Below are 15,378 nucleotides of genomic sequence, written 5' to 3'. Positions count from 1 at the left end.
ATAGCAGACTGATATAGTCTGTGAATAATATGCCTTGAAGACTAACTGCAGAATAACCAGCTAACGTTAAAGTAAATGATCCCGGCCAGTTCTCCTAATCTCTCAGAGTAGCATGTGCAATTTCAGTTGAAACTATTTGTCAGAAAAAATGCAGCCTGTGTGTATAGGCACAATACTGATGTATGAGACATGTTTCATTTGCAATATGGCTAAAATAAACAAATCTTTATTAAACTCTCCCTTTATCATTTAATAACCTTTTTTATTTCTTAAAAACTGAAGCTTTTAGCAGTTATTTGCCTGATTTTCTATTTATAATGAGGGATAAATATTGCATTAATGTGACATTTTAAGAGCTAATGTTTGCTGGATTATCTTGTCGGATGGTTATCATAACCTCAGAGTTTTGATCTACCAAAAAAATATTTCCAGCTATTTTGTCAAATCGCTTACCATACTATTTTAAGTGTGCATTTAATATAATAATAACATTCAACGTTCCGTAGTCAGAATTTGGCCATTTAAATAATATTAAAAAAATGAAAAAAAATAATAATGAGAATCAGCACCTCTGAGTCCGAGGCCATGGTGCTCCACTGGAAAAAGGTGGTCTGCCATCTTCTGGTTGGAGGAAAGTCCTTAACCCAGGTGGAGAAGTTCAAGTATGTCAGGGTTTTGTTCACAAGTGAGGGAAGGATAGAACGTGAGATTGACAGGCGGATTGGTGCAGCGGCAGCAGTAATGCGGTCGATGTACCGGTCCGTTGTGGTGAAGAAGGAGCTGAGCTAAAAGGCAAAGCTCACGATTTACCGGTGAATCTATGTTCCTACTCTCACCTATGGTCATGAGCTTTGGGTCATGACCAAAAGGACAAGATCTCGGATACAAGCGGCCGAAATGAGTTTCCTTCAAAGGGTGGCAGGGCGCACCCTTATAGACAGGATGAAGAGCTCTGACACCCGAAAGGAGCTCGGAGTAGAACCGCTGCTCCTCCACATCGAGAGAAGTCAGCTGAGGTGGCTCAGGCATCCGGTTCAGATGCCACCTGGACGCCTACCTAGGGAGGTGTTCCAGGCATGTCCCACCGGGAGGAGGCCTCTGGGAAGACCCAGGACACGCTGGAGGGACTTTGTCTCTCGGCTGGCCTGGGAACGCCTCGGGTTCCCCGTGGAGGAGCTGGAGAAAGTGTCTGGGGAGAGGGAAGTCTGGGGTTCACTCCTAAGACTGCTGCCCCCGCGACCCAGCCGGAAAAGCGGCAAAAAATGAATGAATGAATGAATGAATAATAATAATCCATTTTAGGTTTTTCAAACCACCCGAACCCCCCTTGTCTACAGGCCTAAAACGTAATAATTTGTATGAAGAGAGGATTAATTATTAAGGTATTTTAATAGCAGTTAAATAAATATTAGCAGTGTCTGTGTGTGTATATAAATATATATTGTTTGATTCACCTGTCCCCAGCAATGTCAAGTGCAAGCCTACGCCCTTGGATTATTAACTCTATATTAAACTATAATCCCAGCATTGCATATCCTGTAATGTGAGTATTGCAGATGCACACATTGTGATATCGATGCTGAAACGATATATTGTGCAGCCCTAACTTGAATATAGGTTAGTTGTCTTTACTTCTTATCTGTCCTTGTTCAAAAACTTGCTGTCACATTGTTAGTGCTGTGTAAGCATTATTGAAATCAATTCTACATAGATATAAGATATATGTTCTATATTTTCTTATTATTTACCATGCATATGTAAAGATTACATGAAATGTCATGAAAATGTAATTGAAAGTTCTGGAAAAGTCTTGGAAAAGTCGCAGAATTTTAGTAGTAAAAATGTGTATGAACCCTGTAAGTAAATGATGACAGAATTTTTATTTTGGGTGAACTATCCCTTTAAACAGAGCTTAAATGTATGATATTGCTTCCTTTAAAGGCGCAGTCTGTAATTTTTGCCACTAGAGGGTGTGTATTTGCAACAAACAAAAGCATTGTCTAATGACTCTGTGACTGAGTGTTGAATCATGGGAGTTGTGGTCTTCATTACATCCTACTGTATGAGACTGCAGAAATCATGTTGATGGATGATCTAAACCCTGCAGAACATATTTATCTGTCCTTAAAATAGCCAAAGTGGATTCAGACATAACCTTAATGCTTTTGCGCCATGCACTTTAAAATAGAGCCCTAAGACTTTAAATGACCCCAGAGTGGGTGAAATTCCCATCCCCAACAGCACACAAAAGTTAAATAAACAAATAATGCATATCGTGCCTTTAAAGCTTTCTTTTCTTGTTTGCAAATGTCTTCTGTATAAATGAACGGCTCATACATTTCCTCATTCATTTCAGAACAAGATTCAAGGACTCATCTTTGACCTCGTAACCAAACAGGCCTTTGACATTTTCATTATGGTCCTGATCTGGCTCAACATGGTCACTATGATGCTGGAGACGGAGGATCAGTCGATTGAAATGACCCGTGCGCTGTACTGGATCAATGTCATTTTCATTGTGCTCTTCACCACCGAATGCGTCCTGAAGATGATCGCTCTGCGCCATTACTTCTTCACCGTTGGCTGGAACGTGTTTGACTTTATCGTGGTCATCCTGTCTATAGTTGGTAAGATCTGCAGTAAGACGAGATATTGACCCTTAATTAACAGTCAATTATTAGTCTGTTTTATTAGCCCCCCCTATATATTTTTTCTCCCAATATCTGTTTGAACACATTTCTAAACATAATAGTTTCTTTCTCCAGAAGAAAAAAATATTACAGAAAATACTGTGAAAAATTCCTTGCTCTGTTAAACATAATTTAAGAAATATTTGAGAAATGACTGGAAACTTATTATGCATGTATGCAGGCATGTCTCTAACAGAAGTCATCGAGCAGTACTTTAGCAACATGCTAATTCTTACTGGAAACATGCTAACAACATGCTAATCTGTATTAAAAACATGCTAGCAACATGGTAATTCTTACCAAAATCATGCTAACAGCATGCTAATTTATACAAAATGTATGTTAAAACATACTAGTTCACACTAAAACATGCTAATTCATACTAAAAACATGTGACCAATGTGTTCATTCTGAAAACATGCTAATAACACCAATTCATGCTAATAAGCTAAATCCCACCAAGGGAAAAAAGCTAAGGATTTATGTGATAATCCTAGTAATGAATATAATCCACATCCCCAGTATAATCAGTATATATCTTGTAATTTTAGGCATGTTTCTACCCACAGTCATAAAGCAATATTTTAGAAACATGCTAATTCATACTGGGAACATGCTAACAACATGTTAATTAATAATAAAAACATGCTAGTAACATGGTAACTCATAGCCTACTAGGATCATATTGACATCATGCTAATTCATACTAAATTTGTTAAAACATGCTAAGTCACACTAAAACATGCTTATTCATACTACAAACATGTTAGCAACATGCTAATTAATTCTGGAAACATGCTAATGTCACCAGTTTGTGCTAATAAACTAAATCCCACAAGTAAACGCAATTTTTTGATAATCCTAGTAATAAAATTAATTCACATCTCCAGTATAATCAGTAGGAATCTTGTCATACTCGGCATTTTACTAACATAAGTCATCAAGAAGTACTTTAGCAACATGCTAATTCATACTGGAAACATGCTAACAACATACTAACCAATATTACAAACATGCTAGCAACATGGTAACTGATAGCCTCCTAAAACCATTTTTACATGCTAATTCATATTAAATTTCTTAATACATGCTAATTTACACTAAAACATGCTAATTCATACTATAAACATGTTAGCAAAATGTTAATTTGTTCTAAAACCTTCCAACAATATGCTAATCAATATTTAAAACTTGCTAGCAACATAGTAATTCATACAAAAATCATATTAACAACATGCTAATTAATACAAAATGTATGTTAAAACATGCAAATTTACACTAAAACATGCTTATTCATATTAGAAACATGTTAGCAACATGCTAACTCATTCTGAAAACATGTTAATATCACCAGTTTGTGCTAATAAACTAAGTCCCACAAGTGAACACAATTTTTTGATAATCCTAGTAATAAGTATAATCCATATCCCCAGTATAACCAGTATATATCTTGCCATATTAGGCATGTTTCGAACAGAAGTCATAAAGAAGTACTTTAGCAACATGCTAATTCACATTGTAAACTTGCTAACAACATGCTAATGAAATTGAAAACACGCTCGCAATATGGTAACTCATAGCCTACTAATACCATTTTAACATGCTAATTCATATTACATTTGTTAAAACATGCTAATTCACACTAAAACATGCTAATTCATACTAACAACATGTTAGCAACATGTCAGTACATTCTGAAAACATGCAAACAACATGCAAATCAAGAATAAAAACTTGCTAGCAACATGCTAATTCATTCTAAATTATGTTAAACCATGCTAATTTACAATAAAAACATGCCAATTCATACTAGAAACATTTTAGCAACATTTTAATTAATTTTAGAAACATGCTAATAACGGCAATTCATGGTGATAAGTGAAGTCCAACAAATGAACACAATTTTTTGATAATCCTAGTAATAAATATAATTCACATGCCCAGTATAATCAGTATATATCTTGTAATTTTAGGCATGTTTCTAACCGCAGTCATAAAGCAGTATTTTAGAAGCATGCTAATTCATTCTGTAAATATCCTAACAACATGCTAATCAATATTAAAACCATGCTAGCAACATGGTAACTCATAGCCTACTAAGATCATAATACCAGCACTCTAATCCATGCTAAATTTGTTAAAACATGCTAATTCACACTAAAACATGCTTATTCATAATTGAAACATGTTAGCAACATGCTAATTCATACTGGAAACATGTTAACAACATACTAATCAATATTACAAACATGCTAGCAACATGGTTACTCATAGCCTACTAAGATCATAATAACAGCATTCAAATTCATGCTAAATTTATGTTAAAACATGCTTATTCATACTAAAAACATGTTAGAAACATGCAAATTCATTCTGGAAACATGCTAGTAACACCAACCCCTGCTAATAAGCAAAATCCAACAAGTGAACAAAATTTTTTGATAATCCTAGTAATTAATTTTATCCACAGTCCTAGTATAACCAGTATATATCTTGTTGTTTCAGGCATGTCTCTTACAGAAGTCATCAAGAAGTACTTCGTCTCGCCCACCTTGTTTCGTGTTATTCGCCTGGCCCGGATCGGCCGCGTCCTACGCCTCATTCGAAGCGCCAAAGGCATACGGACCCTTCTGTTCGCGTTGATGATGTCCCTTCCTGCCCTTTTCAACATCGGCCTCCTTCTGTTCCTCGTGATGTTCATCTACGCCATCTTCGGCATGTCCAACTTTGCCTACGTCAAAAAAACGGCCGGCATCGACGACATGTTCAACTTCGAAACCTTTCCCAACAGCATGCTCTGTTTGTTTCAGATAACAACATCGGGGGGCTGGGACGGCCTGTTAGCGCCTATGCTAAACAGCAAACCTCCAGACTGTGATCCGACGAAAAACTTCACTGGAAGTTCGGTCGTAGGCGACTGCGGGAATCCGTCCATCGGCATTTTCTTCTTCGTAAGCTACATCATCATATGTTTTCTCATTGTAGTAAACATGTACATCGCTGTTATCCTGGAGAACTTTAGCGTAGCCACTGAAGAGAGTGCCGAACCGTTGAGCGAAGACGATTTCGACAGGTTTTATGAAGTTTGGGAGAAATTCGACCCCAAAGCGACGCAATTCATGGAATACGGTAAGTTGTCAGACTTCGCCGATTCTCTAGATCCTCCGTTGCGGATACCAAAACCCAACCGGTTTCAGCTGATGTCTATGGATTTGCCAATGGTGACTGGAGATCGAATCCATTGTTTGGATATTTTATTCGCCTTCACCAAACGCGTTCTAGGGGAAGGTGGTGAGATGGATATGCTTCATGGACAAATGGAGGACCGATTCATGCAATCCAATCCGTCAAAATCTTCTTACGAGCCCATTACGACAACTTTGCGCAGAAAACACGAAGATATGTCTGCTGCGGTCATCCAGAGAGCCTTCAGGAAGCACTTAGTCCGAGATAGCATGAAGAAAGTTCGCAATTTCAAGAAAAAAAACAAGCATCAGAATGGGAAAGTGCCGAGTAATCAGTCGATGGATAACGATATGTGCAATGAAGACTCGGACGCAACGGCAGCAACGTCCTCTCCGCCGTCCTACAGTAGTATCACGGAGAACGCCAAAAATAAATACGAGAAGGACAAGCATGAGAAGGAAATGGGCGACAAAGGTAATCAAGTGAAGAAGAAGTAGCTATTTATTTCATTGATATTAACAATTGTTTACAACTTTTACTTCAAGTTGTTTGTCAGGGTCAGTTGGTGTTGTGTTTACGCCGTACTGCCTGAACATACTTGAACTTTGTGCCTATTCTGGAGCTGTGATTAACATTGGTTAGGCGGTGAATCTGCTGCACCTAACCTGTTTCACTCACTGGATATAAAAAAGATGGACCAAATGTTGTCGAAAAGCCTGAATGTCGTGATGTGTTTGGTTTGGAGCTACATCCAAAGTCTTGCATTTAAAGCTCGAGTGTGTGTCATTTCTGTTTAACAATCAGCAACAGTGCATACACTGAATTTAAAACAACTAAATACATTTAAAGATCTTTGGTTATTGATAAGTAAAGAGTTGTGGACAATGTTTTTCTGAAGATTTTCTAGAGCATATATTCACTGAATTAAACACTGATTTCTGAAGGATTATATGACACAACACTGGAGAAATGATGCTGAAAATTCAGCTTTTTCACACAGAAATGAACCATGCTTTCAGTTTAGTTTGAAGACAAAATTATTAGCTCTACTGTGTTTGTTTTCACAAGTGCTTTTTAACAGACCACCGTTTTTTTATACAGTTTTTCCTATTAAATATTAGCCCCTTTCACACAGTGATACTGGTAAATATCTGGAGAATTTCCTGGAACGACTTTAATGTTAAATCCAAAAAAAGCGCTGTTCACACAGGCGAGGATGTTACGGATTTTTTCCAGAAAAGAGCGTTCACACATCCATTCCAAAATACCGGTAAATTCTGACATCATTAACCAGAAATGACCTCTAAACGGCTGCGCTTGTATTTGTAAACATTTGACTACATCACAACATCTGTCTATGGATCGGTGTTGTGAACAACTTTGTTGAAAGCATCGAGAAACACTTTCGCATGTCAAGATGTTCATAATATGTGTGTGCTGGCGCTCACCAGCTGCTTTACATGCACACGCGGCAGAGCTTGAAGGTAAACGAACAATGGCTTATCATTAGCATTTTATTAATAATAATTTACACAGTTGGCATTAAGAATAAACGTATAAATATTATCTGACTAACTTATAGCAGCTAAATGTGTCTGGGAAAACATTCACAGGCTTTTGTTCTCACAAACCACTCGGATGTGAATGCGTCTGAGTGTTCTGATTGGCTAAAGTAGACGTTTTACGTCAACACGCTCATGCGCTCTTTCCGGCACTTTTCCTTCTGCGTTCACACAGCGCAGCATTCCAGCTAATTACCGTTAATCTTACAACTTCTCTTTCTAGAAAATAGCTGGAATGAATTTACTGGTATTATCAAAAAGGGCCTGTTCACACATACACACCTTTCCGGAAAATTGCTGGTAATTTTCCGTAAAGGTCTGTATGTGTGAAAGGGACTATGGTTTTCTCTAGACAAAGTCTTATTTACTTTAGTTTGGCTGGAATAATAAAATATTGTAAAAACTGCATAGTTATTCCCTTGCAAAATCACAAACCACTGTCGTCCAGTGATTTGCTTAGTTGACTAAACTTGCAAATTTAATCTAGTCAATATCTTGAATTGCACTTACTAGTATTTTGGAAAATAACTAGTAAAATTGTATGAATTGTCATCATGACAGACAAAATAAATTAGTTATTAGAAATTAGCTATTAAAATTATATTAAAAAATGTATTGAAAAAAATCTTCTCTGTGTTAAAAAGCACTTGGGAAATATTTGAAAATATTTTAAATGATAAATTATTCCTTTAGTCTTCAACTACAAATTCAAATGGACAAGAAATTATAATCGGTAACACTTTATTTTAATAATGCATTTGAGTATTAGTAGACTGTCTGCTTAATATCTGTTCATACTGCTGCTAAACTGACATTAACTGACTATAAGAAACTGAGTAAGTACAAGTCACCTTACACTAACCCAAACTCCAACAGTCTACTTATAATCTAATGAGAATTAGTTGGCATGTAGATGCAATTTAACAAACGTACCATCAAAATAAAAAGTGTGACCTTATAATCTAATAATTATTTTAAAATGTAACAATATTTACTGTATTTTTGGTTAAAAAGGATTTAAACCTTGAAAAATATTTATGCTTTTAAACATTAGTGTATGTACATGTATAATATTCTTTAAAACATTCAAATATCTTATTTTGCATGAGTATGTGTATATATGTATAAACAGTTGAAGTCAGAATAATTAGCGCCCCTGTTTATTTTTTTCCTCAATTTCTGTTTAACGGAGAGCAGATTTCTTCAGCACATTTCTAAACATAATAGTTTTAATAACTCATTTCTAATAACTGTTTTATTTTATCTTTGCCATGATGACAGTACATAATATTTTACTACATATTTTTCAAGACACTTCTAAACAGCTTAAAGTGACATTTAAAGGCTTAACTAGGGTAATTAGGTTCACTAGACAGGTTAGGGTAATCAGGCAAGTTATTGTATAATGATGGTTTGTTCTGTAGACTATTGAAAAAATAAAAAATTAAAGGGGCTAATAATATTGATTTTAAAAGGGTGTTTAAAAAATTAAAACCCTCTTTTATTATAGCCGAAATAAAACAAAAAAGACTTTCTCCTGAAGAAAAAATCTTATCAGACATACTGTGAAAATTCCCTTGCTCTGTTAAACATCATTTGGGAAATATTTAAATAAAGAAAAGAAAATTCAAACGGAGGCTATTATTTTATCATTAAAAAGACACGCATAAAGAAACGCAACAAATACCTAAATGGTTGTGATGTTGCTTAATGTTTTTTAGACTGATAACTAAATCAAAAGTAACGCTGTGAATATATTAAATATATACTTTATTAAATATTATTTAAATGAATACAACTTTCACCTTTATTGTTCATATCACCCAGCCTTATTTAATATAAAACTATTGATCTTACTGTCCCAAAACAGTGCCCACTTTTTTTGTGTGTGTTAGTGGATTAAAGTTAGCTGTTTGATGCTTTAACTACACTAGCATACTGTGTAGCACTAGTGAAAGGTTTTGTGCGTCTGTTGCTGCAGAAATGACACACGTCTTCTTTGAATGTGCTTTATTTAACAGTTTGAGATCGCTGCATTGCCTCATGTTTGTTTCTGTGTTTAAGTGAATGTGCGCTCTATGTTGTTGTGTTGTCCTATATACTTGAGACAGAGTCGCTGTATTTTTTTCTTCTATTGACGCTTCTGATTGTGGTCAGTACAGATGCAGACTGTTAAAACGACTCAACTTAAAATGAACTACTTGCTGCAGAGTTTTTTGAGTTGACTCAACTTAAAATACTAAGGCAACTTGCTGCAGAGTTTTTAAATTGACTCAGCTAAACTTGAGTTAAGTGCAGTACCTGGGTTAAAAGTTGAGTCAAAAAAGTTGACTCAAAATTGTTAGAGAAGTTTGAGCTTTTTTGAGTTAACTCTAGTTAAATCAAGTCAAGTGCAGCACTTGGGTTAAAAGTTAAGTCAAAAAAACAATACTAAGGCAACTTGCTGCCAAGTACTTGGGCTAAAAGTTGAGTGAAAAAGTTGACTCAGCTTAAAATTGTAAGACAACTTGCTGCAGAGTTATTTTAATTGACTCAACTTGTCGAGTCAAAGTTGCAGTACTTGTGTTAAAAGTCAAATAAAAAAAATTGTTAGGCAAGTTTGTGCACAGCTTTTATGAGTCGACTCAACCTAAATCGAGTCAGTTGCAGTACTGGTTAAAAACTTGGGTCAATAAAGTTGACTCAACTTAAAATTATAAGGTCAGGAGTTTTTTTGAGTTGAGTGCAGTGCAGTACTTGGGTTAAAAGTTGAGTCAAAAAAGTTGACAACTTAAAGTTGTAAGGCAACTTGCTGCACAGCTTTTTTGATTCGACTCAACTTAAATTTAGTCTTGCAATTTTAAGTTGAGTCAACATTTTTTTTTACAGTGTACTTACAGTTGCATGAATCTCCCCTGTAGTCAGTATTTCAGAATGGCTCAGTGCCTCTCAGGTCTCTTCAACACGCTAGAAAGCCATTCGCACACGTGCCTTGCCTTCATCCATATGCTCTCCTCCAAATTTCACCTCCAGAACTGTGAAACCTGCCTGATTTCAGCCTCTCCTCTTCCTGTCTCACTGATGCTGTGCTTCAAACTGATTTAAAGGGGCAGTTCACCCAGAACTGAAGTATCTGTCGTCACGTTCTCACCCGTCTCTTGTTTAAAGCCTGTTTGAATTTCTTTCTTGTTTTTTTCTTCTCTTCACAAAATAAGATGTTTTGAAAAATGTTTAGAAACCGGTAACCATTGAATTATGTTGTATTTGTGTTGTTCTGCTATGGAAGTCAACAGTTACAGTCTTTTAACTAAATATCTTGTTTTTTTGTTGAATGAAAGAAAGGTAAAGGAACACAAATGTTTGGAACCACTTGATGGTGAGTAAATAGTGAGTACATTTTCACTTTAAATTAAAGTTAATTATAAGGGAAGTAAAATTTGTAATTTACTTTTTGGGTGAACTATCCCTTTAACTCACCCTCAGGTCATCCAAGATGATGGTGACTTATATTTGTTCAGTAAAGAATATTTTTTTAATGTAAACCATGGTCAATAGTGATTGATGATAATAATATTTATTAATATATTCAGTTGAAATCAGAATTATTAGCTTTATTATTATTGATTTTTTTTTTTAATCAAAGGATGTTTAACAGTGCAAGGAAATTTTTCACAGTATGTCTGATAATATTTTTTCTTCTGGAAAAAGTCACAGTTGCTTAATTCCGGTTAGAATAAAAGCATTTTTTAATTTTTTATGAGCCATTTTAAGATTAATATTATTAGCCTCTTTAAGCTCTGTTTGTTTTCGATAGTCTAAAGCACAAACCATCATTATACAATAACTTGCCTAATTACCCTAACCTGCCTATTTAACCAAATTAACCTAGTTAAGCCGTTAAATATCACATTAAACCAGGGGTGTCCAAACTCGGTCCTGGAGGGCCGGTGTCCTGCAGATTTTAGCTCCAACTTGCTTCAACACACCTGCTAGGATGTTTCTAGACTGCCTAGTGAAGCTGCGGTCACACTGGGCTTTTCCTCCCATATACTTCCATTCATTCGCACGCAAATGTGTCAGACCGGAAACGCAGGGTCAGGCGTCAGGTTTCGCATCACTTGACTGCGTGAGACCAATCGAAGATCAAAACATGACCTCTCTGGACAGAAATTGAAAACATGGAGCAATCGCTCGCTTTTTTTAAATGTCTAATAAGCTTGTTTAATCCCGCCCCTTTTCACAGCGCTGCACGACAGAATATCGCATGCTCAAACTCTAATGTGACCGCAGCTTATTAGCTAACCCAGGTGTGTCTGATTGGAGATGGACCTTTGCAGGACACCAGTCCTTCAGGACCGAGTCTGGACATCCCTGCTTTAAGCTGTATAGAAGAGTCTTGAAAAATATCAAGTCAAATATTATTTACTGTCATAATGACAAAGATAAAATAAATCAGTTATTAGAAATGAGTTATTAAAACTATTATGTTTAGAAATTTGTTGAAGAAATCTTCTCTCCGTTAAACAGAAATTGGGGAAAAAAATAAAACAGGAGGGCTAATAATTTTGACTTCACCTGTATATTTTGGGAACACTCAAATAACTGTGCTTTCTGGTAATACATTGAATATTAACAATATTTTCTGTTGTGTACTGCCAAAAAAAGAATCATAACTAATATTAGAAAACTCAATTATTTTAATCCAGTTAATTTATGTATAAATATTGATGTTGATTTTATTTTTATTTTTGTTATGCAAATGTTATACCATTGTTAGATCCTGTTAAGGCCCAAACTAGGGGTGTGCAATTCTCTCTCTCTCTCTCTCTCTCTCTCTCTCTCACACACACACACACACACACACACACACAAATATGTTTGTCGTATTAGTTAATTTGTTTTTTAAATAACCAGTAAAATACATGAAATATGAAATACAGCTTAAATAATTAGGAAAACCAAAGATAAAAGAATATAAGAATGTGTGTTTTCAATTGTGAATGTTTCATGAATGACCAAATGTTATGGTATTTTTTGCATCTTTGTTAAGACTTTTTAAAAACATTTTAAAATCTTCATTTATTTTAATCTTCTGAACGTTACTGTAAAGCATAAAGAGCTGAAACGGCTATTAGTAATATCCTAAAATATTTACAAAACTGTAAAAAAAAAAAAAAAAAAATCAAGTTTAAACAGACTTGTTTCCCAGTTCTTGCACAGAGACTCTGCCTTTTCTTCACTGTTTATGTCATCAACAGAAATAAGGATAAAATGTTCTTGGCTTAAAATTATTATTATCTATGAATTTAGTAAAATAAATAAATAAATAAATAAAAAATAAAACAATTTAAAAAATCTTCTAAAAAATAAAAAAAGTCACCTGGATCTTCGGTGGTCTGAGATTGAGGAAAATAACAGCAAAGTGTGTTCATTCATTTATTTATTTACTTTAAAAGACATCTGACAATCCCAGTTGTAGGAGTAACAAATAATAACTTGACTTCTAGTTGATCATTTAGAAGTGGCAGAAGGTCATTTTTCTGATGAATCATCCGTTGATCTGCATCCCAATTATCACAATTACTGCAGAAGACCTGCTGGAATCCGCATGGACCCAAGATTCTCACAGAAATCAGTCAAGTTTGGTGAAGGAACAATCATGGTTTGGGGTTACATTCAGTATGGGGGCGTGTGAGAGATCTGCAGAGTGGATGGCAACATCAACAGCCTGAGGTATCAAGACATTTGTGCTGCCCATTACATTACAAACCACAGCAGAGGGCAAATTCTCCAGCAGGATAGCGCTCCTTCTCATACTTCAGCCTCCACATCAAAGCTCCTGAAAGCAAAGAAGGTGCTCCAGAATTGGCCAGCCCAGTCAGCAAACATGAACATTATTGAGCATGTCTGGGGTAAGATAAAGCAGGAGGCATTGAAGATGAATCTAAAGAATATTGATGAACTCTGGGAGTCCTGCAAGAACGCTTTCTTTGCCATTTTAAAGTAAGCATAATCTAGAGGCCTTTAACTTTCATATAAGCCACTTCTGACTCCAAATGATCTACTAGAAGTCAAGTTATTGTTTCTAGTTCCTAAAACTTTAATAGTTTAGAAGACTTTTATCTGTGCATCCGTTTATCTGTGTCCACACTTTTCCCCTCTGCCGCAGGATTCATAAGTGGTTGCGAATTCATTTTTGAATTTAAGCTCTGGTGTTTTAGTCCATCTTAAAGAGACAGTTCACCCTGAAAGAATTTTTTTTTACATTTACATTTAGTCATTTAGCAGATGCTTTTGTCTAAAGCGACTTACAATTGAGGAGGCATTCAGCGACTCAACAACAAGATGCAATACACACAAGAAGTGGTAATTATATGAAGAAACTGTTAGTGCTCAGAGAAATAATTGCTAGAGTAAGGAGGGGGAGGGTTTTTTATAGAAAGAAGAGTATTTCTACAGGTGGTTTGTCAAACCCACTCACCTGTGTGAGGCACACTTCATTGTTTTTGAGATATGGAAAGATTTAAAGACAGTGTTTGGTGCAAAAACTGGTGCAAGTGTCAGTTAAAGTGTCAGAGAGATGAAAGAGCGTGTTTTCTACAGGTGGTTTGTCAAGCCCACTCACCTCAGAATTGCATAACAAGATATTGTGAAGAATGTTCCATAGCAGGAACTAAATATACTATGGAAGTCACTGGTTGTTTTTCCCCTAATGTTCTTCAGTATATCTTCACTCTAAAAAAAATGCTAGGTTATTTCAACTCAATTTTAGGTGCAATACAAACTAAACTGCTTGGTTAATTTCTTAAATTAAAGTAATAGGATCAAATTTAACCCAATGTTTGGGTTAGTCCATATTTTACCCAATTTGGGTTTAAATAACCCAGATTTTTTTAGAGTGTTCCTTCATGTTCAGTAAAAGAAACTCAATTTTCATATTTTTGGGTGAACTATCCCTTTAAGCCTAAACGTTTTACAGATTTCTCTAAATTCTTGTGTGAATATTTTGTAGGAATATGCAATCTGTTGTATAATTTCCATCAAATCACATATTATAATATAAATAAATATAAACAGGATGTGCAAAGTTATGAATCGTAATGAGAAAATAATGTTGAAAATGCGTTAAAAGCTGAAATATGACCTTTTATTTATTTATTTATTTATTTATTTATTCATTTATTTGTATTAACTGTTTGTTTTTTCGAGCTAACAAAGAGAGACTCCTCCACTTTCGTTTACCGCATATTTCAGCGATTGATTTTGGTTACATTTCTGTTATCAATGTTAGCCGATGGTGGGTTTAACTGTACGATGACGGGATAGTGTGTATTTGTTTACATTTTTATAGTTCTGAATGTTATCAGTGCGTTGCGTTTGATGTCAGAGACTCCACATAAACAGCTGTAAACTGCTCCATGTGAATGTGACATGTATTGAGAAAACCTATATTCTGAATTTATATGAATCGAATATCAAATAGCGTCAAATATGAATCAGTAGCTTTTCTATGCATCATGCTTGTAGTCTGTGAGTTACAGTAAACTGCATGCGAGACATTGCTATATGGGTCAGTTCTTTAAGCTAAAAGAATAAACTCGTCACATACCTCAGATCTCAAACTACTCTTGTGTGTTTTCTCTTTGTGGTGTGTATTAAGTGACCAGTTTGGTGATTTTTATTTGGAAAAGAGTTTTGCTGTCATGTGTTGTGTTGCTTTTGAGAATGAACAAAGATATGGTTTTGTTTATAAAAATATCCATAATTGTTTGTTAAAATAATTTGTTATTTTACTTAAAACATGTGAGTAAATTCACTGCCTTAAAAGCAAACAGTTGATTTTACTTTAAAAATTTAGTAAACCTGTTGTAAATTGCAAGTAAGTTGACTTAACTTAATTTTTATAAACATGACACAACTGTAAAAAAAAAATAAAATTATAAATAAATAAATAAGATTTG

General features: G+C 35.1%; 1 protein-coding gene across 5 annotated transcripts in view; it reads left to right on the top strand.

The window, feature by feature from the left end:
* Positions 1-7,141, top strand: part of scn1laa (sodium channel, voltage-gated, type I-like, alpha) — a 99,262-nt gene extending 92,121 nt beyond the window's left edge. For 4 of the 5 annotated variants that reach the window (XM_073911758.1, XM_068223345.2, XM_017357661.4 and 1 more), the window contains 2 exons: positions 2,357-2,627; positions 5,196-7,141. In XM_073911758.1, coding sequence (XP_073767859.1) covers positions 2,357-2,627; positions 5,196-6,373 — 1,449 coding nt within the window. In that variant the 3' untranslated portion in view covers positions 6,374-7,141. 5 annotated transcript variants of the gene reach the window in all.
* The last annotated feature ends 8,237 nt before the right edge of the window (positions 7,142-15,378 follow it).

Source organism: Danio rerio, chromosome 9, assembly GCF_049306965.1.
Source record: "Danio rerio strain Tuebingen ecotype United States chromosome 9, GRCz12tu, whole genome shotgun sequence".
Lineage (NCBI taxonomy): Eukaryota > Metazoa > Chordata > Actinopteri > Cypriniformes > Danionidae > Danio > Danio rerio.
Note: the sequence above shows the minus strand (reverse complement) of the source record. Positions and strands in the feature narration are given on the sequence as shown.